Genomic DNA, 27,287 nt, shown 5'->3' on the forward strand with positions numbered 1-27,287 from the left:
CTTACCCCTGAGCAAATCAAGACACCAAAGATCACTCTCACCCCTCCACAGGCCTACGCCCTAGGGGTCACTCTCACTGGGGAACAGGCCAAGGCACAGAAGATCAGTTTGCATCCTCAGCAGGCCCAAGCTCTGGGGATCACTCTCACTCCTCAGCAGGCCCGGGCTCTGGTGATAGCTCCTACCCCTCAGCAGGCTGAAGCCTTGGGAATCGCTCCCACCCCAGATAAGGAAGAATGGATAATCTTGACCCCTGAGCAGGCCCAGCCCCTGGGGATCACTTTCACCCCTGAGCAGGCCAAGGAAGAGAAGGTCATTGTGACCCCTGAGCAGGCCCAGACCCTGGGAGTCACGTTTACTCCTGAGAAGGCCAAGGCACACAGAATCTTTTTGGGCCCTGAGCAGGCCCACTCCCTGGGCATCACACTCACTCCTGAGCAGGCGGAAGCCCTGGGCATTGCTCTCACTCTTTCACAGAGACAGGCTCAGGGTGTTCTTCCTCCTCAGAAATCTCAGGGTTTGGATGCTCCATTAATTCCTGAGCAGGCTGAAGCACGAAGGAGAAGGCTCATTAAGCATTTTCAAACCCTAAAAACCCCTATTGCCCACAAGTCTATTCAGACAGAAAAACCAGCTGCCACTTCTAAACAGACCCAGACAACTTTGATCCTAAGTACCCTACAGTCTCAAATGTTTGGAGTCCCACATTCACAAAAAGAGGACATGGCATTGGGAATCACTCCCACACCAGGGCAGACCCAGGCATTTGAGCAAGTCCAGGCTTTGCAAGCTACCCTCACATCCAGGAGGGCCCAGTCATTGCTGGGCCAGTTTGTTCCAGAGCACATGCAAACACTAACATTCACAATCACTCTTGAGAAAGCCCAGGGCTTGGGGGTCACTTTCACACAAGAACAAACCCAGGCAGCAGCTATCACCTTCACCCCTGAGCAGGTGGCAGCACTAGAAGATGCGCTCACTGCAGACCTGGCCTGGAAGTGGGGGAGTTTAACCACACCAGAAGATAGCTCACATATTATGACCACTGACCAGCCGCACAGACTGGGAGTCACCGGTCACCAACCACCTCAGGCCCGTCATATTCCTCTTGCCGTTGACAGGCTATCTCAAAAATGGAAGGATTTCCCTCCACTGCAGAAATTAACACCTTCTCCTGCCCACATTCCATCTGCCCCTACAACAGGCCTAGGCCTGAGGATTCTTTCTGACTCTGGAAAGCTTGAAGAACCACGGATCTCTTCTACCTACAGACAGATGCTCCAAGACAGAGGTCAAGTCATTGCTGTGCAGTACCCAGCACCGGGAGTTGCTCCTACAATGAGACAGCTCCTGACACCTGAGGCTCCTCCCACTTCAAGGCCATCCCTTGGTCCTAGGTGGCTCCTCAGATCTGGAGACACTTGGCCACCTCTAATGTCAGAAATCCCTTTTGGCCCCAGACCATCTCCTGGACCTAGGATCCCCCCCATCTCTAGAGAGAGTCCAGAACTCTTTGTTCCTGAAGGCTCTGATGCCCAAAAGGAGTTTTTGGTTTCCGACATCTTCCCCTCCCAGGCTCCTGCCATCAGCAAACACACTCCGTACAGGCAGACCCACTCTACCCCTGCACAAGGTCCTTCGTGGATCATCCCGGAAGTCTCCCCCCTAATACTCACTCCCATCCCACTGCGTTCCTCCATGGACGAGGAACTCCCAGTTCCTGGGAGGCCCCGGCATGGCTCTCCCTTTGCAGTCACTCAGAGAAGTCCCAGAGCTTCCCCTGCAAAACTTGAACCGGCAAGTGTTCTCCCAAGTGATGCCCTGGGTTTGCCGGTCTCTCAGCTTCCTTTCCCTACTGAGAAGATCCAAAGAGCGAAGGTTTATGACACTTCAAGACAAACTCAGGAGCTCCAAGATTCTTTTGACGTGGAACCACTTGGAAAGTTTCAGCCTTGTGTCATCGGTTCTAGGATACACAGATCACAGTCCCCTCTTGTTGATGAAAAAGCCCTTTCCAGGGAGGAGAAGCCCATAGCAACACTACCATCTCTCACCACTCAACCCTTCCAGCCATCACAGATCTTAGCTTCTGAAAGGGGCCAGAAGCCATGGCTTCCCCCTATAGACAAGCCCTGGTTCCTAAGCCCAGTTTCTGAGACCAGGAGAGGCAAGATGATTGGGTCCGCATTCCCTGGCCAGCGCCCTGGAGACAGATACTGCGTTAATGTGGAGGCTCAAAGGAGGAACCTGGTTTTACTAAATCAGGCTGCACAAACGTCTGGACTCCCTTCAGAGCATCACTCATTTGCCAGGAATCTCATAGTTGAATTACTTCATACGAATACAGTTCGGCTGGGGTATCTGTCCCGCAAGTATGTTGCCTATAGGCTGATCCAGCTTGCCAGGTAGATATAATTGTTATATATACTGCTTTCTGGTAGAGTCCTAATGTCATTGCCTAGAGTTTTCATGTTTATCAGATCATATTCTCTAAATTTTTAAATTATTTTTGTTTTATGTGTATGGGTATTTTGCTTGCATGCATACCTGTGCTCAGAGAGAATGTTGGCTCTCCTGAGATTGGGGTGACAGTAGTCAGTTGTGAGCTACAGTGTGGGTGCTGGGAGTCAAACCCAGGTCTGCTGGAAGACTAGCAACTGCTCTTAACCACTGAGCCATCTCTCCAGCCTCAGATCACATGCTGTAAACATGCCCTCACTAAGGATGGGCAAGTTGGAGGTTCTAAGACCATAAAAGGAAATCAGGTATGGTGGCACATGCTTGTAATTCCAATTGGGAGCTGAAAGCAGAAGGGGTGTGTGTGTGTGTGTATGTGCACACGCGCGCAGAGCTGAGGGGTTGGGGTGGTGGTGAGCATGTGTATGTGTTACACAAGGAAGTTGAAGGACAGAGGATGCCAGGTGTCTTCTTCCTATGTCTCCACCTTGTTCTTTAGAGCCTGAATCTCTCACTGAAACTCCCCATGAGGCTGACAGGGAACCCACCTGTGTTCTCTCTACCAATACTGGGATTAAAGGCATACACAGCCATGTCTGGCCTGATTTATCTATTTATTCTTTTTTAAGATAAGGCTCAGCCAGGTGCAGTGGTGCATACCTGTGATCTCGGTGCTCAGGGAGGCAGAGGCAGGGCCAGCCTGGTCTACAAAACCAGTCCAGGACAGCCAAGGCTACACAGAGAATCCCTGTCTTGGAAAAAAAAAAAAAAAGCAAAAAAATAAATGAGATAAAGTTCACCTTGAAACCAACATTGACCTGAAACTCACTTTGTAGCCCAGACTGGCCTCCAACTCTTAACCTTCCAGCCTTGGCCTTCAGGGGAGCAGGATTACAGGCATGGGCTGTCAGACTCTACACAATTTCTGAAGTGGCTGATAGAAGGTTTATTGTTGAACAGCTTTATTGTTGTCCCTCATTTTTTAATATCAGAAAAAGCCAGACCTGGTGGTCTATACCTGTGATTACAAACACTTTAAAGGTAGAGGCAGGAAGATCAGGAATTCAGGGCTATTGTTAGCTATTTAACGAGTTTGGGGCCATCCTGGAGTACATGACAAACAAATAGAAAATAAATAGAAACAAACAAATAGAAAGAAGAAAGAAAGAAAGGAAAGAGAAAGAGAGGAGAAAGAAAGAAAGAAAGAAGAAATAAAGAAAGAGAAAGGAAAGAAAGAAGAAGAAGGAAAAAGAAAGGAAGGAAGGAAAGAGAAAGAACAAGAGAGATAAAGAAAGAAAAAGAGAAAATAAGTTAGGGGTCTGGTGTGGTGGTGCACACCTTTAATCTCAGCACTTGAGAAGCAGAATGAAGTAGATCTCTGAACTGGGAGCCAGCCTGGTCTATACAGTGAGTTCCAGGCCAGCCAGAAAACTTTGTCTCAAAACAAAACCAAACCGTTCTCAGTCTGTTTGCCTTTCGTAGAAATCTTTGCCTCACACCTTGCTACCTCTCTACTATAAGCCCTGGGTCTCAACTTTTATTCCAGTTTAGTTGCTTGGTCACTACCCAACCCATCCTTCCCTCCAATGAAGAGATTTAAACATCTACCATAAATTCTTTGAGGGTTTTTGTTTGTTTGGCTTGTTTGTTGTTGTTGGTGAGACAGGGTTCCATGTACTCCAGGGCAGCATACACTCACTATGTAGTCCATGCTGGCTTTAAATTTGACCTGACCTCCTGCTCAGGTCTTCTGAGTGCTAGGATAACCACCGCCATGTCCCGCTAGCCTTCTGCCTCCCAATACTTAGAGAATACTTTCAAAAGTTTGTAATCAAACCCAGATAAGGCTGTAGTGCATTTTTAAAATCTACTTTATTTTGGTTTCTGAATGCCTCTTTTCTTCTCCACCCCTAACCTTTCCAACACCAGGTAGGAGAGAAAGGAGGTTACTGGGGAGAGGAGGCAGAGTTCTCCCTACCTGCTTCCTGCTGGCTAGGGTCACTGGGTTCTTTGAGGCAAGTCCAATCGTCATTTCAGGAGATCTCCAAGTTCTTCTTATTAAACTGCATCAACAGCAATGGGGAAGGGGGGAAGCACCAGCATTCTCCCTTCTCTTGAGAGCCCTTTTTCTCTCTCTGGGCTCTGGCATTTATTCTCTTTCCAGAGTCCTCAGATTTAAACTATCTGCAGCTGGCAAAGAGTCCCTCTCAAAGCCTGCAGAGGGCAAAATAGTCTGCTGCTGTGTGCCTGGTGCCCACAGAGCTGAGAAGGGGACATCAGATCCTCTGGCACTGGAGGAACAGATGGTTGTGAGCTGCCTGTGGGTGCTGGGAATCAAACCCAGGTCCTCTGGAAGAGGCCTCTTGGCCACTGAGCCATCTTCACTATTTTGAGACAGGGTCTTACTAAATTGCCCAGGCTAGCATCAGACTTGCATCTTCCTGCTCTAGATTCCCAAGTAGCTGAGACTCTTTGAAGTTAGGTGCTGTGATTACAAGACATAAGTCACCCTTCAGAGCTGTTGCTGTACCCCTTCTTGTCCTTGTCTTCTTTCTGCTCCCCCCTCCACTTGTTTGTTGTTGTTGGCTTTTTTATTTTATTTTAAAGTTTCACGGTCACGAGCCAGGCTTCTAATAGTAGACACTTAACAAGCAACACACATTTGTGATCCCAGCACTCTAGAGGCAAGAGTTTGGGGCCAGCCTAGTCTACACAGTAAGATCTTGCTTTAAACAAACAAAATGCCTTAAATTTATGGGTAAGAAAAATAATTGTTTGGGGTGATACCTGAGGCCTCATTGCTGACACGAGAGTAGATTTTGAGTAGGTGAACCCTGTCCCTAAGGTGACCTGCTGAGTGAGATGCCTGAGTACAGGCATCCTCCTGACCCTCGAATACAATTAAAAACTCAGAGCCCAGCAGTGGTGGCACATGCCTTTAGTCCCAGCACTTTGGTGGCAGAGGTAGCTGGATCTCTGAGTTTGAAGCCATCCTGGTCTACAGAGAGTCCCAGGACAGCCAGGGCTACACAGAGAAACCCTGACTCAAACAAAACAATCAGAAGAAAATTGAAAACTGTCTTCCCAAAAGTAGCTGGGGTTATAGATGTGTGTGGGATTTGGCAGTTATTAAAACACTAAAATCTTGATTATCTTTACTAAAAATATAATTTAAAATTTTTATATGTATGATGAGTTTTGCCTATATATATGTCTGTGTACCATAAGCATCCTAAGCATCCCTGGTACTTGTGGAGGTCAGAAGTGGGTAATGGATTCTCTGGAACTGGAAGTACAGACAGTCGTGAGCCACCATGTGGGTGCTGGGAATCCAGTCCAGGGAGCCACTGAGCCATCTCTCCATCCCCAAAGACTTTCTAATTTTTATACATCCAGTTTCTGTGTCTGATATATGAATTATTGTAAGTAGCTCGGGACTGTTTAAAAATAGTGATGACGTTGATTTGAGACATAGCTCTGTGGTAGAACATATGTGTAGCATGTACAAGGCCCTGGGTTCAGTTCCCAGCATTGGCATAGTGGCTTACAACCTTTCAGAACTCCAGTTCCGGGGTGTGCAGCGCCCTCTCCTGGTTTCTGAGGGGAAACAGGTATGCACATGGCACACACACATATACACAGGCGGAACACTCATACATACAAAATAAAAATAAATAAATCTGTTTTTGTAGTTGCCATGGATATAGCTCCATAGTAGATCGATTGCCTAGTGTGGTAGTTGAAGAGAGCAGCCACCATAAGCTCACAGACCCAAGTGCTTGGCTACCTGGGAATGCGCAGGCCTTTAATCCCAGCAGGGGCCAGTCTGGTATACAGAGCAAGTTCCAGGACAGCCAGGTTACACAGAGAAACCCTGTCTTGAAAACAAAACAAACAAAAATGCAAAACAACAACAACAAACCACATAACCTAAGAACAGTAACAAAGCTTCAGGCTGTAAAGACAGTTCAGTAGGTAAACCAATGATGACCTGAGTTTGATCCCGGAGACACCATGAAGAAAGGACTAAAGTGACCCCTGCAGGGTGACCTCCACATGTGTGCTAGAACATGTGCACCTCCCTAAGAAGAAGAATAAATAAAACAACAATGTAGAATGGCTTCATAAGAAGGTGTCAAGTATGATCTTTATTCTTGTTTGTATTTTTGGCAGGGTCTTATTTCGAAGCCCAGGCTGGCCTAGAACTTAGCCCAGGTTGGCCTTATATTAGAACCCACTCCCTTTACCTCAGCCTCCTGAAGGGTGGATTAAAATAAGCAAAACTAATTACCACACACACAAATCTTCAGAGGTTTCATGCAAATTTGAAAGCAATATAGATGATTAGAAATCTATTCTTTGTTTGTTTGGCTTTTTTTTTTTTTTTTTTTCAAGACAGGGTTCTCTGTATAGCCCTGGCTGTTCTGGAACTCAGTCTGTAGAGCAGGCTGGCCTTAAACTCACAGAGATCTTCCTGCCTCTGCCTCCCTGAGTGCTGGGACTAAAGGCGTGCATCACCACTGCCTGGAAGAAATGTATTCTTACAGGGAAATTAAACAAGTCTCCCACACCTGCCACACCTCCTGCTAACTCAGAGTGAGGTAGGAATGGAAAGAACGGAAGTCAGGTGTGTTAAATTGGGCTTGAGAACTGTATGGATCTAATTCTTGATTTTTTTTCCCCAAGAAACAACATAACCAAACGATTAAAAGACATCCAAAACACTGGGAAAGGGTATGAGGCACAGAACCTGTACATCATGCTGAACAGAATTGATGACTATCAGAAGAAGGTGATGTCGGCCTGGATGGACAAACAGAAGAGTCTGGAGCAGAGGCGGCAGCAGTGTTTGTGGTCCATGGGGCGCTTCTTCAGCCAGGTAATTGCTTCCTCACTGCCTTTCCAGCCTGCTGTAGAACAGAGAGATGTGGTGGTGGTTTGCTTTTGTTGGAGATGTGACCTCTGTATTGTGCAGCTCTGGCTTCCCTGGAAGAAACTGTGTACACCAGGCACACATGCTCATGCCTGCCATCCCAGCACTTGAGAGGCTGAGGCAGAAGGATTACTGTTTGAGGCCAGCCTGGACTACATAGGTAATTCCAGGGAAGCCTCGGCTATGGGGTAAATTCCCTGTCTGGAACATCTGTCAAGTACGGACAACAACAATAAATAAGAATCCTCTACCACACTGCCAAAAGGAAGAAATCATCTTATCTTCTTTGTATGAAAGCAAAGTGTCCCAGGGCTCACTGCCCCAGAGGTCCAGGAAGAGATGGGTTCTGTGCCTCTCTCATGGCAACGTAGCCCCCTGTTAGCATTCCTGTAGCTTTAGGGCTGGAGAGATGACATGTAGCATCAAGCAGTGCTCTGGCAGAGGACCAGAGCTAAGACAGCCTGTAACCTCAGCTCCAGGAACTCTGACACCACCCGCTCACCTTACAGGCAGTCTCTGCCTTCAGATGGCCAGTGTGTCTTCTGTCTTCTGACACCAAGGACAAATGGCAGCAAATTCATTACATACCTAATTAGTCCAGGACACTCTCATTTTAAGACTCTTAATCACATCTGCAAACTCTTTGTCCAAATAAGGTCACGTTCACCCGTTCAGATGGGACATGACGTGTCTTTGGTGGGATATCATTCAATCCACCTCATCAAGACTTCAGATAACCCCACAGCTGGAGCAGGCATCCTTCCCTGAAGATGGAGGGGAGATGCTTTAGAAAGCATTAACTGTTTCTTTCCCAGTCACTGGTTCTGTTTTGCTAGTGTGGTTTAACAGTCTCTGTCCATATAACCAGGCTGACCTTGAACCCAGCCCACATTCCAGCCTCAGCTTCCCAAGTGCTGGGATTACGAGTGTGTGCTGGCTTCTGCCTGGTTATGGCTGGCTACTCTTTCCCCAGAACATTAAGAGTCCAGTTTTAAACCCTGAGCTGACAAGGAGCTGAGCTGCTTACACAGTACCCGGCACAGAGAGCCTGGTAAATTCTGGCGTCCACCCCAGTGCCCCTTCTGAGACAGTACCAGCATGCTTTTGCAAGTAACAATGACCTTTAAAAAAAGTTTCAGAGCTGGGAGGTTGTGAGGTAGAGGCTGTTTCCGAGGTCGTGTATGTGCGCATGCTCAGTGGGTGCCTGCGAAGGTAAGAGGGTGGCGTCGGAGCTCCTGAAGCTGGAGTCGCAAGCTGCCTTAGCTTGGTCCTCGGCCAGAGCGCAGCTTGATCCTGGGCAACGCGCCACCTCTCGGCCCTAACCGCTACAGTTGTGATGACAGTGCAGAGCGTGCGGTCTCTGGGTGTACCTCGGTGAGCAGGGTGCCCACGCAAGATTAGTCTTTCGAATATGCTAGATTCATTCACACAAGCCCTCCTTACACTGTCATGCCAATATAAAAGGTAAGCAAACATCGCACCAAGTGGGGACCAGTTGTTTGGGCAAAAATGCTGCAGGGTTCCACTAGGAAATCTTTTCCGGTGGGGACACGTTCGAGCGCCAACCCCCCGCCCCGTGAAGTCCTTTGGCTGTGGCAGGCTGGAAGGATGGCCCTCGAGGGTGTAGCTACTAGCACAGCCAGGGGCCACGTATGGGCCCAGCGACAGTTCAACCATCACTGAGGCCAGGGCCACACACAGCTCAAGTCCTCTTGCCCATGGGTACCAGCAAAGGCTCTGCCTAGGGGTCATGGCAGTGAGATCTTGGAGACCATTCCTAAAGTTCCAGCTTTTGTGTCATTTCACTGGGCAGTGGATTTGCGCGCTCAGGGCTCATAGCTCCGGGCTGGTTCACTAGAGCCTCAGCACTGCCTCAGAGCTGGCATATCAAGGCTTGTCCCGGGCTAGGCTCCTCTCTGAGCTGCTGAGTGGCCTGCCAGAAGCTTGCTTCTGAGGTCCAGCTCTGATTAGAGCTGCCAGGTCGCAAGCTCAGGCGTTCCCTCATTTCCATCTCACACAAAATGGCGTTTGAGTGGCACAAAATGGTTTTTAAGTTATGTTTCTTACAAATATTATTGTTATTATTATTATTATTGAACCTGGAGCTTGCTATGTAGACGAGGCTGGCCTCCCCTGTGCTGGAATTAAAGGCCTTCGTCACTACGCCCAGCCCAGTTCTAATATTAAATACCACCAGCTGGAGTCCTAGAAACATTTTAATGTCTAGATAACTTTTTTCTTTAATATTTTTTTAGACAGGGTTTCTCTATGTAGCCTTGGCTGTCCTGGAACTCACTATGCAGCCCAGGCTGGTCCTGAATTCTCAGAGATCCGCCTGCCTCTGCCTCCCGAGTGCTGGGATTAAAGATGTGCGCCCCCACTGCCCAGCTCATCACCATTTATTAATAGAGGTTAGCGCAGGCTGGTGGCATTTAATATCAGAACTGGGCTGGGCGTAGTGATGAAGGCCTTTAATTCCAGCACTTGGGAGGCCAGCCTCGTCTACATAGCAAGCTCCAGGTTCAATAATAATAATAATAACAATAATAATTTGATCAGGCGTTACCTCCTGATCAAAACAAGACCCTGTCTCGAAAAAAAAAAAAAGACAAAGTAGTTGATTAATTTGCAATATTTCCATACTTGCTTCTTTTGAGTAGGTCAGACTTCTGATCCTTGCCAGACTAGAGCATCTGGAACTTTCCATAACAACTATATTTAGTTAAATGTTAGACCTCTTTGCAAAACAAACAAGAAAACCCTCCAATATTTGATTTAGTAAATATGGTCTTTATAGCTGTTGTATGCAAATGGAGTGTCAGTGGCACAAGCTACCTAGCAGGAAGAACAGCATCTCAGAAGTTTCAGAGGCTACTCGGGTTCTAAAGCATTAGCTCTCACGACTCCTCAATAGAATCAAATGACATTTTCACAGGAGTTGCCCGAGACCACTGGAAAACACAGATATTTACCCTGCAATTCACAACAGTAGCACAATTACAGTCATGAAGTAGGGGGGTCACCACAGCATGAGGAACTGTATTTAAAGGGTCTCTGTGTTAGGAAGGTTGAGGACCACTGCTCTGGGGTCAGGGAGGCCAGAATCCAGGTGGGGAAGCATCAAGGCATAAAGAAAAAAACAGGAAAGGGAGAAGGCCCAGTCACAGAGGGGAGGCAGACAGACAGTGAGTTCAAGGCCATCCTGAGCTACAGACGTGACACAGTTTCGGTCCACCCTGTCTCAGCATCCTCACCCCCTGGAAGGAATAAGGAGGTACCGTGGTGGTGGTGGGTGTGACCAGAAGACTGGGAAAGGATACAGTGTCATCCCCCACGTCTCTTAACTCGCTTTTGTTGTTGTTGGCTTTGTTTTTAGCTTGAAAAGGCGTTTAAACTAAACCTCAGCCAGCCCACACCTGTGATCTCTGGCTTTAACCAGATCCCTGATTTTACCAAATTCCAACGGCCAGTCTTGGAGTTTTTAGTTGATGACAAGAAATCCAGCCTTCTCAAAGCACTCAGGTACACAGTAGGACAGTGTTAAGCTTTTGGTAAGAAGTGGTACCCAATGTTTGTTTGTTTGTTTGTTTTCCAATTAAAAGCATCCAGTTCTACCCCAGGACTTCCCTTTCCTCACGGTTGGGCTCTGGTGCACGCAGTGTGTGAGTATGTTTGTCTCCACGGCTAATTCAGCAAGATGCTTTGTCTTGTTTGGGGTTCTGTTTGTTTTGAATACAGGTTCTCACTGTGTGGCCCTGGCTGGCCTGGAACTCACAGAGTACAGGCCTGTGTACTTCGTGAGGCTAAGAAGGTGGTGTGAAACTGGGTGACTAGGTCATAGAGGTGTTCTGATAATTACATCAGCAAATTCTGCTTTTCCGGTATCTCTGCCCCCAGGGGAGTGGGGGACACTGCAGCCCAGGTTCCCCTGGGGCACAGGAGGACAGCACAGAACAGGGTGGCGAAGAGGCAGATGGGACTTGTGTATTCTGGCTAGCGTGGAGCTCCCAGGCTTCATGCTTTGCCTGGTGCTCTTGCCCCACAGACAAGGTCCGATGGAGACCATCTGGAATGCTGAGCTGTCTACTTCAAGCTACCCGATAGCAGAGAAGACATCACTGAAGACGCTGTGGGCTCAGCTGGGCGGGTACCCGGACATCCCCAGACTGCTGCAGCTGGATATCCAGTCGACCTTCCGAAAGTCTCTCGCTTCCCTTCTGTCACGGTGAGTAAAGGTTTGGGTACTCTGGTCACTGGGCCTTTGCTCACATCTTCCTAACTTGACTTTCTTCCTCAGCGCTGTAGAATGACTGAAATATTTTGGGGTGAGGTGAGTTTCGACTCACAAAATAGCCCAAACAAATTTGGCATTGGTCAGTGTTTCTCTTTACAGGCGTACAGATGTCACTGCTTAGTGTCAAATGTTATGCTGAGAGCATCGCCTTGCTAGGGAGGTCAGCTTAGAATTCTGCCCTCAGATGTGTGGCTGCCGGTGGTGGCTTGCTTTTTCTACTTTGGGATTCCATTAGCGTGACCTAATTGAGTTGGTGGTACCTGCCTGCAGCCCCAGCTACTGGGAGGCTGAAGTGGTGAGGCTAACTGAGCCCCTGAGTTTGAGAGCTGCCTGGACAGCAGAGTGAAGCCAAGTCTTTAAAGAAACATATACAAGCCAGGCAGTGGGGGTGTGTATCTTTGAACCCAGCACTGGGGTGGCAGAGGCAGGTAGATCTCCGAATTCAAGGCCAGCCTGGTCTACAGGTCAAACAGAGTTGCAAGGTGAGACACTGTCTCAAAAAGCAAACAGACAATAAGCACATCTGTAGTGCCCACACTGAAGACTTTCCCAGAGCGGGGAGGGGGGGTTGGGGGATGAGGGTGAGGGATGGCAGGGGATATGCTCTCATGGCTCCATATCTTTAAATCATGTTGAATCAGATTCCCATTTAAACCATGAGAAATTTTCCAGGGAAAGGGAAGCATTTTGGAGTTTGCAGTACTCCTTTCAGGGCACAGAATTATTTAATGTTTTAAAGGAAAAACTTTGAAAATATAACTGCTTTCACTAGAGTAGTTCATAGGCATAGTTTCTTTTCATGAAATAGAGGTCCTGAAGTCAGGAGCAGTGCTAATTTATAAATGTGTTCAGATGGCAGTCACCATGAAATAAGACACAACATTCTAAAGCCAGGTGTCACTCCTGTAAGCCTAGTGTTCAGGAAGCTGAGGCAGGAGAATTGACAGGACAACGGCCTGGGCTCCGTAGCAAGGCGTTGGCTTGAGGAAACAAAAAATAGAGCTTGGAATAGAGCTTGCTCAGTATATGTCAGGCCTTGGGTTCCCTCAGTACAGGGAAAGAAAAAAAGAGTCTATAGTATGATGCTGAAGAGTACTCGCTCATGTGCCCTAGGCCTTGGGTTCAATCTACAGCATGGCAAAACAACAACAAGTCAAATAATGGATGCAATATAGAAACATGAACTGTTGTGCCCAGATCATGAGACCTCAAAAGACCACCAGGAGTTGAGTCTGTTACAAAACACATGAGGGTTTATTCGATACAAGCTCGAGCCCAGGTCGTAAGTTCTCTATGGAAACAGAGAGGAATGCGGCCCTGAGGTCTAGGGGAACAAGGTCTTAAAGGGCAAAATTGTAAGCAGGGGCTCCAAGTTTTGGGTACGGGGTCTACTTTAGGTGCCAAGACCATAAAACGGTTCTGGAGAGTATTTGATCATGAGTAATGCCTGGAATATGCTGATTAGCTGTTGCTAGGGAAGAGCAATTAGCACACTCTGTGGTCACAAGCTGGGGCCTTCTGGATGGGTTGCCAGGAAAAGATATCTCTTAAGTGCAGGAAGGAAAGTGGTTGAGCCTGATTACTCCCTGCAGTGGGCCGGACATGTCTTAATTAACCTGGTCCTTTGTCTAAACTTTTATCCAGGACTTCAGTCATACTTCCCTAAGACTCTGATTTTAAACTTTGGACCTCTCATTCCCCCCTTTTAAGAGGATACTGTCTTAAAGCCTCTAGATGTGTCCAAATAATTTAGCTGGGGGGAGGGGGCTATCAATGTGTCATTTCAGCCTGCCAGGTGGGATTGGGGCTGAAGATCTCTTATTATGTATCTGTTCAGTGCTGGCCATGGGGCTATCGGCATCAAGGGCTAGGAAGGCTGAAATGGCTAGTCGATCCAGCTGGAGGGGCAGGGAACAATCCAGGTGGCTATCAGCAAATCTGTCAGCTTGCATAGGTGATTTCCAGGTGGGTTCCATTAAGCGAAAACCTATTGGACTAAACACAGACTAGAAACAGGAATAGAATTATTTATCAGTGGGATATCAGTGGGAAGGAGAGTTCATAGGTTGGTATTGTTTTCATCAGTGGCCAGTCTTTGGTACTGTGACCATAGTACAATCAACTGGATGGCCCCTAGCCTTTGCTTAATGTAGGCCATTAACTTGTTTAATAGACATGGTCCGAAAGTGACCAGCAGCAATAGGAGAGTTGTTAACCAAGGGGACATATTAAACCAAGATTCAAAGCATCCTGATCTTGCTTCTCTTTCCCTGCGTCTCTTTTCAGACCTTCTCTAACTTTGGCCAATGACTCTCTTATAATACTAGACCTATTGACATAGACACAACATTCTTCCTTGAGTGCTGTGAATAGTCCCCCTAGTTGTAAGAACAATAAATCGAGCCCTCTTCTATTCTGGAGGGCATCCTCTGCTAAGGAATCAACATTTTGTTCTAGATCCGAAATAGAACCCTCCAATCTTTGGCTGTCTAAGTCTATAGATTCTCTTAGTTGTCTGTAATGCTTGTCCTGGAGGACCAACAAGGTGATACCTGTTCTTGCTCCCAATGCTCCCAGCCCCAGTCCTACTGATAGAGTGGTTATGGGTTCCCTTTTATTTCTTACATACTTTTGGTTTGGTGGGTCAAAGGCTAGGAGGAACCCTTCATTGCTATGGTAAATCAGTGGGGACCAACTGTACTAGCACACAGTAAGAGTCTGAGCAGCTTACTGTGTGTGCAGGGGGTCAAGCCAGAGGAACAGGCCACCAGGTATTAGTGGGAGGTGCTAGATATTGGTCTGTTCCTACCCCAATACTTAAGGTCTGGTTACAGAGGCTCTTATGAGTGTCTGGAATTGTCTCCATTCAAGTCCCTTTTCTGCAGACCAGCTGGAGAGTAAGTCTGACATGTGGGGGTTGATGCCATTCACAACTAGTCATATCTGCAGCAAGAGTAAAGTCACTAATGACTGCCATTGCCTCATAGAAGGGGGCTGTGAGTCATAATATAGCCAACAGGACTCAGTGAGGTCCCGGTGAGTCCCATTCAGAGCTACATATGTGTTAAGCATCAATTTTCAGAGGCGTTCGGACTCGAGTTCCTAGAAAGGCCCCTTATCTTGGTTAGATTTTGGAGAAGGGGCAGGTGGGAGTTTGGGGCTCCCTGCCACTTGAGGTGTCTTTGTAGTGATTGAGCCAAGTGAGGGAGGATGTAAGACAATGTTAGGGCCAATAGCCCTGGAAGTCCCTTCAGAAAGAAGCAATCTAGGGTACACTATCCCCCCATGCTTTCCTGTTTTCCAAAGGCACAGCCCCAAATTTTTCCCCTGCACCAATGGGTATAGCTTTACCCTCATTGGTAAAGGAAAGTTTAAGCTGATTCAGGGTTGTAGCATGGTGGGGTGAGGGGTATTGGGTATTGAACGTCCATCCACATTTATTATATTTGGGGTCTCTAGCCAACTGGATGAGTCCAGTTGAGACATGTTTCCATTCTGCACAATAAAGGTCAGCCGCGGTCCCGCATTTTTCCTGTCGCCATGGAATATCAAAAGGGGAGGGACACATATGAAAGTGTGCTTTGCTCTCCTCAGAGAGGAGGACCTGATGGGATGGTGAGGGCCAAATTGAAACTCAGCTCAGGAAACCATGTTTTCGGTGGGGACTGTCCTAGATTCTGTAGCTAAGAGATTGCCATAATCATCCCATAGGATGCAGGTATTAACAGGGACACGTGGGTTCCAGACAACAGTACATATGGTTAGTAGTCCTAAGATGATGGCGAGGTTCTTGATAACCTGACACGCAAAGGGTTGTCGGTATTGCAGTGCGTTCTCCATTCCAGGGCAGCAGGAGTCAGGTAGTCTTCTTGGGTTGAGAATGGGTTGGCAGGCCTGGCATGCAAATAATGAATCCAAGCAGCGATCCCATCAATTGGAGTGGCCAGCAGGACAATGTATGGTCCTTCCCATCGGGGTTCTAATGTGCCTTGATGGAACCGCTTCATGTAGACCCAGTCTCTAGGCCAGAACTTGTGGGGTTCTGGAACTGGGCCTGTGGCATAGAAAGCACAAAGTTTAGGCCAAAAATGTTTATGAGCCCATTGGGTAGCCCTGACACAGAAGATCAAGTCATCCTCATCTAGTTCAGCAAAGGCATCAGACTGAAGATTAGGTATAATAGGGCTGGCATCTGTACATGATTTCAAAAGGAGTCAGTCCCAATTGATAGGGAGAATTTCTGACTATATGTATAGGGCAAAGGGGAGGAGCATCACCCGGTCACTGCCAGTCTTCAAGGTCAATTTAGTTAAGGTCTCTTTTTATGTTCTATTCATTCTCTCTACCTTTCCTGAACTTTGGGGTGTGTAAGCACAATATAATTTCCAATCTGCCCCAAGATACTTGGCTACACTCTGACTTAACCTTCGACACAAAAGCCAGTCCATTATCTGACCCTATCATATGAGGAAAGTCATACCTGGGTAAAATGTCTTCTAATAATTTTTAGCTACCACCTGAACGGTCTTGTCCTTGGTGGGGAAGGCCTCTGTCCATCCGTAGAAGGTGTCCACGAATACTAATAAATATTTGTATCTGTACCTTCCAGGCTTAATCTCTGTGAAATCAACTTCTCAGTAAGCTCCGGGTCTCTTACCTTGAAGGCATGATCCTGGGTGTTGTGGATTGGTGGTGGCATTGGTCAGCTGACAAGCCTTGCAATTAGTCACAATGTCATCAATAGTCATATACATGTCCTTAAAAGTCACTCTAGATTGTCTCACAGCACCTGCCATTCTTTTTGCCCCCATATGAGTGACTCTATGGCTTTTCCTGAGAACAACTCTGGCTAAGGAATTGGGCAAGATTAGCTTACCATCTGTTGAATGCCACCAATCAAACATTGGCTCATGGGCTGACTTCTGGCCCATTTTATTTCCTCTTCAGTATAATGAGGCTCCTCTGGCAAGTTTGGGTGGGTGGCTCCAGCAAAATAGCTGCCAAGATGGTGGCTGTTGTCTTTTGCAATGCAACTTCTTGGTTGTCTTATCCGCTAGGTTGTTGGCTCTGGCCGTGTCAGTGGTTCCTTTTTGGTGTCGGGACAATGGATAATGGCCAGCCTCTTGGGGAGCCATAAGGCTTTAAGGAGCCATAAAATTACCTCCTTATTTTTAATAGTTCTTCCTTCAGCTGTCAGGAGCCCTCTTTCCTGATCTATGGCTCCATGCACATGGGCAGTGGCAGAGGCGTACCGACTGTCCACGTAGATATTGACAGCTAGTCCTTTGCCCATAGTAAGGGCTTGAGTTAAGGTTAGGCCTTTAGAGTGGAAGTCCCTGGGGGGAGGGATTGAGCCCAAATTACCTCAGCCTCAGTGGTCACCGCCACACCTGGTCTCTGTGGCCCTCTTGGGTGAGGCTGCTCCCGTCAGTGAACCAGGTATGCTCAGCATTAGGCAAGGGCATCCTTTAAGTCAGGCCAGGTGCTGTGCATCTGGGCCAAAATCCCTTCGCCGCAGTGTAGTGGCTGCTCCAGTTCTGGACCCGGCAGGAGAGTTGCTGGGCTCAACGAGGCCGGGGGCTGGAAAACCACTCAGCCAGGATTAGTCAACAGAGTCTGACCATGGGTCATGCGAGCATTGCTCAACCATCCATCAGGTGGTTGTTTGAGCACTCCCTCAATGGCATGGGGAGTGCTCATAATTAAATTTTGGCCCAGTGTCAGTTTATCAGTATCTTTGACCAGCAGTGCTGTGGCTTCAATAATTCGCAGGTAAGGAGGCCATCCAGCTGCTACTGGGTCCAACTTTTTTGATAGGTATGCTACTAGACGTTTCTAGACCCCAGTGTTTGAGTCATAATTCCCGCAAATCCCTTTTCATTCATCCACAAACAGGCAAAAGGGTTTAGTAATATCTGGCAATCCCAAGGCTGGTGCCGATTGCAGGGCCTGCTTCAACTGGTCAAAAGCCTGTTGCTGTTCTGAAGTCCAATTAAAGTTCTCAGTTTCTTTTGTGACTTCATAAAGGGGCTTAGCTATCTCTGTGAGGTCTGGGATCCAGAGTGTGCAAAATCCCACCGACCCTAGGAACTATCTTTCCTGGCGGTGACTGTGTGGTACCAGAATGCTGAGAACAGTCTCTTTTCTGGCCTTGGAGAGCCAGCATCAGGATGTAGCCAAGGTAGGTTACTTCAGTTCTGCAGAGTTGTGCCTTTTTGGCTGAGGCTCCATACCCTAGGTCTCCCAGGACTTGTAGGAGTCTCTGGGTCCCTTCCATGCAGGTTGCCTGGTCCTTGGCTGGCACCAAGAGGTCATCTACATACTGGAGAAGAGTAACATCAGGGTTGTTAGCCTGTACTCACCCATGGCCTCATGCAGGGCCTTGTCGAAGATGGTGGGTGAGTTCTGAAATCTTTGAGGTAGGCGCATCCAAGTCAGCTGTCTGTTGATGCCTACCTCTGGGTTGTGCCATTCGAAGGCAAAATATTCTTGGCTTTTGGGTGCCAGGGGGAGGCTGAAGAAGGCTTCCTTCAGGTCTAGGATGGTATACCAGTCTCTTTCGGGTGGTAGGGAATTCAGTAAAGTATATGGGTTGGGTACAGTGGGGTGAATATCTATCAACCACTGGCTGACTTCCCTCAGGTCTTAGATCGGCCGATAGTCATTTGAGTTAGGCTTTTTAACCAGCAACAGGGAAGTATTCCAGGCAGATTGACAAGATCTGAGAATCCCAAGTTTGAGTAATTTATAGATGTGAGGAGTTATTCCCCTTTTAGCCTCCATGCACATTGGGTATTGGTATACCTGGGCGGAATCCACCCCTGACTTGAGTTCCACAAACACAGGTGGCCGGTGTTTGGCTAGTCCCATTCCCCCTGTTTCCACTCAAGCCTGAGGAAATTCTTCCAGCCAAAGATTCAGATTTTTCTCATGAGCCAGGGGTTGTTCATACAATTTGTATTCAGATTCTAAGGCCAGGTTGACTGTTCGGACTTGGATAGGCTTTCCTTTAACATCTAGTAGTTGGGCCCCTTCTGGCCCAAAATGTATCTGGGCCCTCATTTTGGTTAGTAAACCCCTCCCCCAAAGTGGGTAAGGGCAATCTGGGATGACCATGAACAAATGGGTTACCCATCCCATTCCCAAGTCCACAGATCTTCGAGTAGTACATGAATATTGTTTAATGCCAGTGGCCCCACTGAACCCATGATTTCTTTGAAGATAGTGGCCCTCTGGCCTTTCAGAGCATGTTGGGCACCAGTATCTACTAGAAAGTCCAAGGGTTTCCCCTCCACTTTAAGGGTTACCCTGGGTTCAGGGAGGGGGTCTGAACCCCGACTCCCTCCGTCTTCTTCCTCTTCTGTGAACATAACCTTAGTTCATGGCTTTCTCTTGGGACAATCCTTTATCCAGTGTCCCTCGTCTTTACAATATGCACATTCATTCTTACCTGATTGTGGTCTGCTGCGTCCCTTGGGCTCCTTTTTTCCAGCTACTCGCTGGAGCTGTTGTTTTCTCTTTCCAGGATCTGAGTCAGTGGCATCCAGGAGAACTTTGGCCAAATCCCTGTTCTTTCTCTTCTCTGCCCTAATTTGCTTTTCCTTTGAACTTTCCCTAGATACCTGCTCACAGATCCCTACATTCTTCCCTTTTTGTTTTATTAAAAAGTGAGGAGCTAGGAAGGAGGTGGTGAGGAGGGCATAGGGGCAATGTTTGCTCTTCAAACTACTTCCTGCTGATTAGGGGCATTGTCATTCTCAGGTATAGCTGGTCTCCACCATCACGGTCGATTGGAAGGTCATTGTCATCTGGTTCTGTGGGCAGAGGTTGATATTCCTATAAGAGTAACTGATTAATGGTTTTGCTTAGAGAATTTTTGCATTTGTTGTTGGAAGAATGTAGAGAGGAAGTTAATAAAGGGTGCAAAAAGCAAAAGCAGAAAGATAGCAGAAGAGGTGTGAGGAAGGGCAGAATCTACTTCCATATGGGGTTCTGGAAGGCCCAAGAGCTAGAGACCTTGAGCTGTTCCCTTTGCTTTTCTCGATTTGTCTGCAGTTGTTGGATTTTGTCTTTTACTATACTGGAACGGCTGACATAAAAACAGCATTCCTCCTGGAGGAAGATGCAAACATCACCTTCTTTAGCTGTGAGGAGATCCAAACCATGTCAGTTTTGAAACACTACTGCTGCCAGCAAGTCGATCTGTCCTTGGAGAGTTAGTATTGTCTGAGCCACTTGCTGGGGGTCCTGGATGAACTGGGAAGAAAGTTGATGATACAAAGTTAGTGAAGTAGCTAGTCCTGCTGTCCTGGTCCCGACAGCTGCCGTGCTTCCTGCAATAACCAAGAGGGGCAAGATTTGAATTGCCCTCTTATCCTTCTGAGCAGCTATTGAGTCCACAACCTGGATTGGTAGGGGCTCCTTTTCATTTATCACCCACAGCTCTGGGAAGAGGAGCACCAGCGTGCAAACTCCTGACCGACCAGCAGGCATATGATGGTAGACCTTCTCTACTTCTCCCATCCCCAGAGATTGGATAATTGGGACATATTTTCTCTGGAACCGGAGACAAGGTGGTTGATCCTGGCGTCTTCTGGAGCTTGAGGAACAGGGTCCTGTTGGAGCTGATGTGTAGGAGGGGGCATTATCTTGAGGAGGGGGAGTAAAAGGCTTGAGGCGGGATAGATGAATCCAGTGAGGGAAACCCTCAAGCTTAGCAGCTGTGGGAGTCACAAGAATTACCTTTCTCCATTTAGCAGAAAGAGATGGGGGCTTTGGTCTGGAGGCGAGAGAAGGACCTGGTCCCCAATGTTAATAGGAGATGGACAGGGGTTAGTGTGTGGTCATGGTAAACAGTGGTCAGTAGAGACCCATAGAAGAGAACAGAGATGACAGAGTAAGGGAGTAAGCAGGTGGTCAGGGAGAGGCAAGGATTGAGCTGAAAGACTAATAGGACCAGTCTCCCATACATGAGCTCAAAGAGCAAGATGGATAGAGGTTTTTTGGAGGGAGAACTTGTAGCCTGAAAAGGGCCAGAGAGAGGAGTTTTACCCAGTCGAGGTGAAGCTCATGTGATAGTTTAACAAGAATATTTTTAAAGGATCAGTTAGTTCATTCTATCTTTCCTGAGGACTAGGGATGGTACGGGATATGAAAATACCAAGGAATGTTAAGGGCTTTAGATAAGGTCTGGGAAACCTGAGAAGTGAACTCAGAACCATTGTCTGACTGGAGGGAGGCAAGGATTCCAAAATTTGGGATAATCTCATGGAGACGGAGATCAGAAACTGTGTGAGCTCTTTTGTTAGTAGTGGGGAACGCCTCCACCTATCCTGAGAATGTGTCCACCAAGACCAGGAGGTATCGGACACGTTTGACTGCTGGCATGTGGGTAAAGTCAAGTTGCTAGTCAGTCCCCGGGAGAGAGCCTCTAGCCTGGTGGGTAGGGAGAGGGGGGCTACGATATCCTGAGTTAGGATTTTACAGGAGGCAGTAATAGTCTTTAGGAAATGCAAATCCTCAGGGGTGGGCTTCAGGTGAGTCTTGACAAAGTTAGACAAGAACTGACTCTTAGGATGAAAGAGCTGGTGTAGATAGGACAGAATCTGACGTGTCAGGAGATGACAGGGGAGACATGGGTTGTATGTAGTGTAACGATGTCCTGTGGTGGGTGGGACAAGTCTAGACCTTTACGGCCACAGCCTTAGCTGCCTCGTCAGCCCCATTATTTCCTTTGGAAACTATGGAATCGTCCATCAGGTGGGACGGGCAGTGGACTATTCCGATGGCTGTGGGAAGGTGGGAGGCTTCTAGCATGGCCATAATTTGGCTGGCATTGGTTATAGATTCTTTGCTATAAGTATCCCTCGCTCTCTCCAGAGAGAGCAACATGGGAGAGAATAGGAAAGTCATATTTAGGGTCTGTGTAGATGTTAAGGTATTGTCCCCGGGACAATTGGAAGGCATGGGTAAAAGCTATTAGTTCGGCCTGTTGATTAGTGGTGTGGACAGGGAGGGCTTGTGCCTCAACCACCTCAGTATCCAACACTATGGCACAGCCTGATTTTTGAGCTCCCTTGTGTATAAAGGAGCTGCCATCTGTATACCAGGTATACATGGCCTGAGGTAATATGCCCTCCTGTATGTGCGAGGGGTGGGGCAGTAGTTCCTCTAAAGTTTCTGTTGCAAGAATGAGATGGGGAGTAGTCAGAGTTAGGTTGAGGAAAAAGGTTTGAAATATTAAGAGGTGGGCATGGTTGGAAAGTAAGAGTAGAGTCTTCTGTTAGCTCCACCTGGAAGGAAAGAACCCTGGAGGGAGGTAAAGTTTGTAAGCCTTTATGCGTTAAAAGATGAGACAGATTGTGAGAAGAGAAGACAGTAACTGGTGACCCAAAAGTTAGTTTTTTGGATTCTTGAATAAGGAGCTCTGCAGTCGCTAAGGCACGAATGCAGGGTGCCTATCCTTGGAGGTCTGATTTTTTTGGTAGGCATGCTGCAGGTGCAAAGGAGGGCCCCAGTTGGTGACCCAGGGCTCCGAGGACACATCCCTCTTTTTCTGTTACATAGAGGGAGAAGGGACGGGTTAGGTCTGGAAGATGTAGGGTTGGGGCCTCAAGAAGAGCCTGTTAGAGCATCTGAAAGGGCTTAGTAATGGGCTTAAGAAGGGGTTCGTGCAAGGGGCCTAAAGCTGCCTCATATAAGGGGCAGGCCAGAAGGGAAAAGGAAGGGACCCAGGACCATAAGAAACCAGCCATTCCCAGAAACGATAACATTTCTTTAGTAGAGGGAACTGCCAAAGACTGTATTAGGTCTTTTCTATCTAGGGTGATGCCCTTGTGGGTTGGAGTTATTGTTAGTCCCAGGTAAGTGACCTCAGAGATAGACAGTTGGACCTTGGAGAGTGAGACCCAATAGCCCCTGATGGATAGGAAATTTAGAAGAGCAGAGGTGTTAGTTTGGCTAACTTGTAGGGCTGGGCTGCAGAGGAGAAGGTCATCTACATATTGTATAAGTTTAGATTCAGGTAGAGAAAAGGAGAGTAGAGCAGAGGCTAGGGCTTGCTTGGCCAAAAAAGGTGTGGGCTGTCCCGGAATCCCTGGGGTAGGACAGTCCAGTTAAGCTGAGTAGAGACCAGGGTGTCAGGGTCAGTCCAGGTGAAGGCAAAGATATTTTGTGACTGGGTGTCCAGGGGACTAGAGAAAAATGTGTCCTTGAGATCCAGAACTGAGAAATGGGAGGTACCTGAGGGGATAGTGGAGAGGAGAGTATAGGAGTTAGCTACAACAGGGTGGAGGGGCTCAAAGGCAGAATTGAGAAGCCAGAGGTCTTGAACCAGATGGTAGGTTCCATTGGGCTTTGTAACTGCAAGTATAGAGGTGGGGCAAAGGAAGTGGGGCAAAGGATTTTTTTTTTTCTTAGAAGGTCAGTAATACTAGGCTTAAGTCTCCTGAGGTTTGGGGTCAGGCAAATGGGTAGAGTAAAAGAGATAGAGGCTCCCATTTTAGCTAAAAAGTCCCTTCCCGGCAAGGGAACTGGACAGGTTGGCATCACTAAAAAGGAATGAGTCAAGGGAACACCCCTGAAAATACAGGTAAGTGGTGGAGTCCAGTGAGGCTAGCAAGGCTGTCCCCCTACCCCAACAATAGAGGAATTAGAAGGAGATGTTGGTCCCCAATACTTCGTCAGGATTCCCCGATACCATGGTAATTACCTGTGGCTCCCTGCTAGTGATGACAGTGGTCAGGTCAAGGGAACCCGGGCACCTTCCATAGCCAGGCCTAGGATATCAGCCAGAGAGTGACTGGGAGTGATGCCCCCATATCATGGGAGAAACGGTGGCAATCAACGCCCCAATGTCCCTCTTGGTGGCATTTTGGACATGACCCCAGTGGCTTGTGGGGATTAGGACAAAACCCAGCCCAGTGACCTTCTTGACCACATTTGAAACAGGGACTCAGTGGTCCTCGTGCCTTAGGAGGCAAGGGAGCCTGGGTAGTCACTGAGGCTGGTTGGATGGCCTTGACTAGCATTTGGTATTTTTGCTTGTGGGCTTTCTCATGTCTCCCATGAAGGCCAGCACTAAGATTTTTGCCTGTGGGGTCAGAGGTCCTCTCTCCAAGCATTTAAGCTTAGTCCTGATGTCAGGGTAACTCTGGGAGAAAAAAATAGGTCATCAGAAGTTGCCTACCCTCTGTACTTTCGGGGTCCAGATTAGTATGTTGTAAGAAGGCCTTTGTAAGGCACTCTAGGAATTGAGATGGGTTTTCATCTTGTCCTGAACAACCTTCTGGAGCTTCTCATAATTAACTGGCTTAAGGGCAGCCTTGTGGAGACCAGTCAGGAGGCAGGTCATGAACTGATCTCTGGCGAAAATACCTTCTGGGGTATTATAATCCCATATGGATCCTGGCCGGGCACCGCCTAAGCCCCAACCAGATGTGTTGTGTTTGTTTGGTGACCCTCATCTGCATGCATTCTAGCCTGTTCCCAAACTCGCCTGCGCGCTTTGGGTAATAAAGTTGTTGGTAAGAATCATATATATTATCATATATATATATATATCATATATATTATATATATCCATTATATATATAATTATATATATAATATATATTATATAATATATAATATAATTATATATTATATATTTTATATATATATAATACAATACAATACAATACAATATATATATATAATATATATCCATTATATATATAATTATATATATAATATATAATATATAATATATAATATATAATATATATTATATATAATATATTATATATAATATATATTATATATATAATATATATATTATATATATAGGTAAGACTATAAGATTAAGTGAGATATTGAAATTCTTCAATGAAAGTAGAAGGATTAGAGGTATAGGATCCTAGTCTCTCTTTCTACTTAAGAAAGTTCAGTTAATGAGAAGTGAATATGCACCCTAACTAAGCCATCCACGCCGGCCACCTCCTGCAAGGGGAGAATTGAGGCTGGTTTATGCTGAGTAGAAGAAGAAGGGGGCTTCATATAGAGTGAGAGCAGGTAGCAGGGGGCTAATAGCTGTTGGTGGGGTGAAAGTAGGTGTCAAAGTAGAACAACTAGGACAGCCTGTTGTTGGGAGGCTGGAGAGGTGGATGAGGATGCCAAAGAGGAAGAGGAGGTAGCAGAGGAGGAGGGAGAAGACAGGTTGAGAAGAAGCCAGAGGTTGAGAAGAAGCTGGAGGTTGTGAACGGCAAGGTGGAGGTTCATCCGGGGGATCAAAGGTAGAGAATTCTTGATGTTGAGACTTTATAGCTAGAAGTTGGGTTAGGAGGACAGGAAGAACAGAGAGAAGGTTTAGAATGGAGAAGATAGAAAGCTTGAACATAAGATACCTCCTTCCATTTACCAGATCGCTGACAGTAATTAAGATCCTATAAAATATTGGGATTTAATGTGGGGATGCTGGAGGAACAGACAAATTGGCAGTTCCCATTGGGAGGGTAGGAGTCAGTGACCTGCCAAATCCAAAGGTAAGGTTTGGCTCAGTAGAGTAGTATGGCCCTACCTGATCCAACAGCTCATCAGCATTGGCTAGAGACCAGGGCACAGTTGCCCGTAGGAGACACAGTTTACCTAGTGCTAGGATTTTCGTAGATGAGCAAGAGAGAGGGGGGTGAAACTGTGCCAGTAGAAAAGAAAAAAAAAATCTCACCCAAGGGAAAGAGGAAGCCCTAAATGGAGGTCAGCAAAAACAGTCAACTGTGGCCAGTGAAGACCATAGCTGGGGGCTCCTCCATCTCAAAAGCTACTAGGAAGTTGCCGGACACTCAACGGTCAGTCTTCCCCTATCAAGAGAGACATTTCTGCTGACCATTGAGGGGAACTCACCAATCCAGCCAGTGTTGCATGTAGGAGGTAGTGATCTGGTTGCCAGAAAGTGGATGGTGGGCAGATTTGAAGTGAAATAGGTTTCCAGCAGCTCCAGTGGGGTGCTGGCATCAAAGCAACCACCATGTAGCAGAGCCACTGAAAGCTCCTATTTTGGCCAAGATTGTGCAGCAAAGTGACACGGCGGGTTCACAAATCATGCCACATGACTGGTTCCACGTGGGAGGTTTATTAAGGGAAGGGGTCGCAGAAACCGTCTCTGGGTAGGGCAAGAGAAGAAGGGGGGGGTGTGAGTTCTCTTTATAAGGTGACCCAGAGCATGCACAGCTGGTTTTAGGTGGTACGCAGGTGGTCCATAGGTGGCCTCACAGATGCCTGACGTTCCATTTGTCAAGTCCCTCAGGGCTGGCTGTAGAGATGCCTGCTTACAGATCCCAACAGGCACCCCTTACCTTCAGCTGTATTGTAATCCCAGGTGGGTCAGGTGAGAGGAAATCCAGCATCAATGTCAGCTGGATTCTAGGTCAGAACACCAGTGTTCCCTGGGACATTTTTCCGGGCTTCCAGAAGGATGCATTCCTTCTCTTCTGTGGTGAAAAGAACCTGTAAGAGCTGTTGGCAATCATCCCAAGTGGGCTGATGAGTAAAGAGCACAGTTTCAAAAAGATCAATTAGGTCTCCTGGATTCTCAGAAAAATTAGCCTTCTGGGTTCTCCAGTTATAAAGGTCAGCCATCCTGAAAGGTAATAATGGTGGGGTTGGTTTCTGTGGTCATCCACGGGCCTCATGGCCTAGAGGCAGAACTTTGGAATCCGCCTCTGGTTCCCCAAGTGGGGAAGCTGCCCAATGGCTCTGGGTGCCTTGCACTGGACCGTCTGGCTGGCCCAGGGCAGGCAGTGGAGGAGGTGTTGGTGCCGGTGCTGGTGCTGATGCCAGCACTGGTGGATCCTGGGGCGGGGGAGAAGGCCTATAAGGCATGGGTGGAAAAATATTATCCTCGGGTGTGCTGTCCTGTAAGACATGGTAGAGGGAGGCAGAAGACTTGGGACACTCCATTGTGTCCATCACCAGTGCAATGGCAGGACTCACATCTGCATCTGTAGTCCGAGGAGTTCTTATAGGGGAAGGATTATTAGCAACAGGAGGATTATTAGCAGGGGGAAGAAAAGCCTTAATCCAGGGTGGGGAATTCATTACCAAATCTCTCCAAACTACTGTATAAGGAACCTGGTCAGGATGCCCATGTGCTTTCTGAAACACCTTATCTTCCACTGCGAAAACAGTGGGAAGGTGGAAAGTTCCCTCTGGTGGCCATCCGACATCAAAAGCTGGCCATTCTGAGCTGCAGTAAGTATTTTTCCTTTCTTCACATCAACTGAAAGATTGTGAGCTCTTGCCTTAACCTCTTTGAAGTGGGTGAGAGCCAAGTCAAGGCGGCAGGAATTCATCTGTCCCATAATGGACGTCACAGTCCACTACACACAAAGATTCACAAATACAAGAAATAAAACAGAGAGGCAAGCACGGACAAAGTAACCACTCTGCGCCTGATAACAATAAGGAAACCAAGTGCTTGTCTGCTCTTCATGGCAGGGAAGTTGAAAATAGCACAGGGAAGTGAGGAGCTGAGGGGGTCTTGTTTCCTCTACGGAAAATTCCTCCAGAACAGAATCAGGATCCCCCTCCGGGGGAGGCATGGCATCCATCCCAAAAACGTTTTTCATA

The 27,287-nt window shown here is 47.3% G+C and overlaps 1 protein-coding gene across 1 annotated transcript in view; it reads left to right on the plus strand.

Annotated features, from left to right (window-relative positions):
* The window catches only part of Fam186a (family with sequence similarity 186 member A), an 88,352-nt gene that overhangs the window by 51,212 nt on the left and 9,853 nt on the right, over positions 1–27,287 (plus strand). The window contains exons 8-11 of the mRNA XM_055626805.1: positions 13–2,405; positions 7,144–7,336; positions 10,767–10,927; positions 11,436–11,615. Coding sequence (XP_055482780.1) covers positions 13–2,405; positions 7,144–7,336; positions 10,767–10,927; positions 11,436–11,615 — 2,927 coding nt within the window. The remainder of the gene's footprint in view (positions 1–12; positions 2,406–7,143; positions 7,337–10,766; positions 10,928–11,435; positions 11,616–27,287) is intronic.

This window comes from Psammomys obesus, unplaced genomic scaffold, assembly GCF_907164565.1.
Source record: "Psammomys obesus unplaced genomic scaffold, mPsaObe1.curated_primary_1811, whole genome shotgun sequence".
Taxonomy (NCBI): domain Eukaryota; kingdom Metazoa; phylum Chordata; class Mammalia; order Rodentia; family Muridae; genus Psammomys; species Psammomys obesus.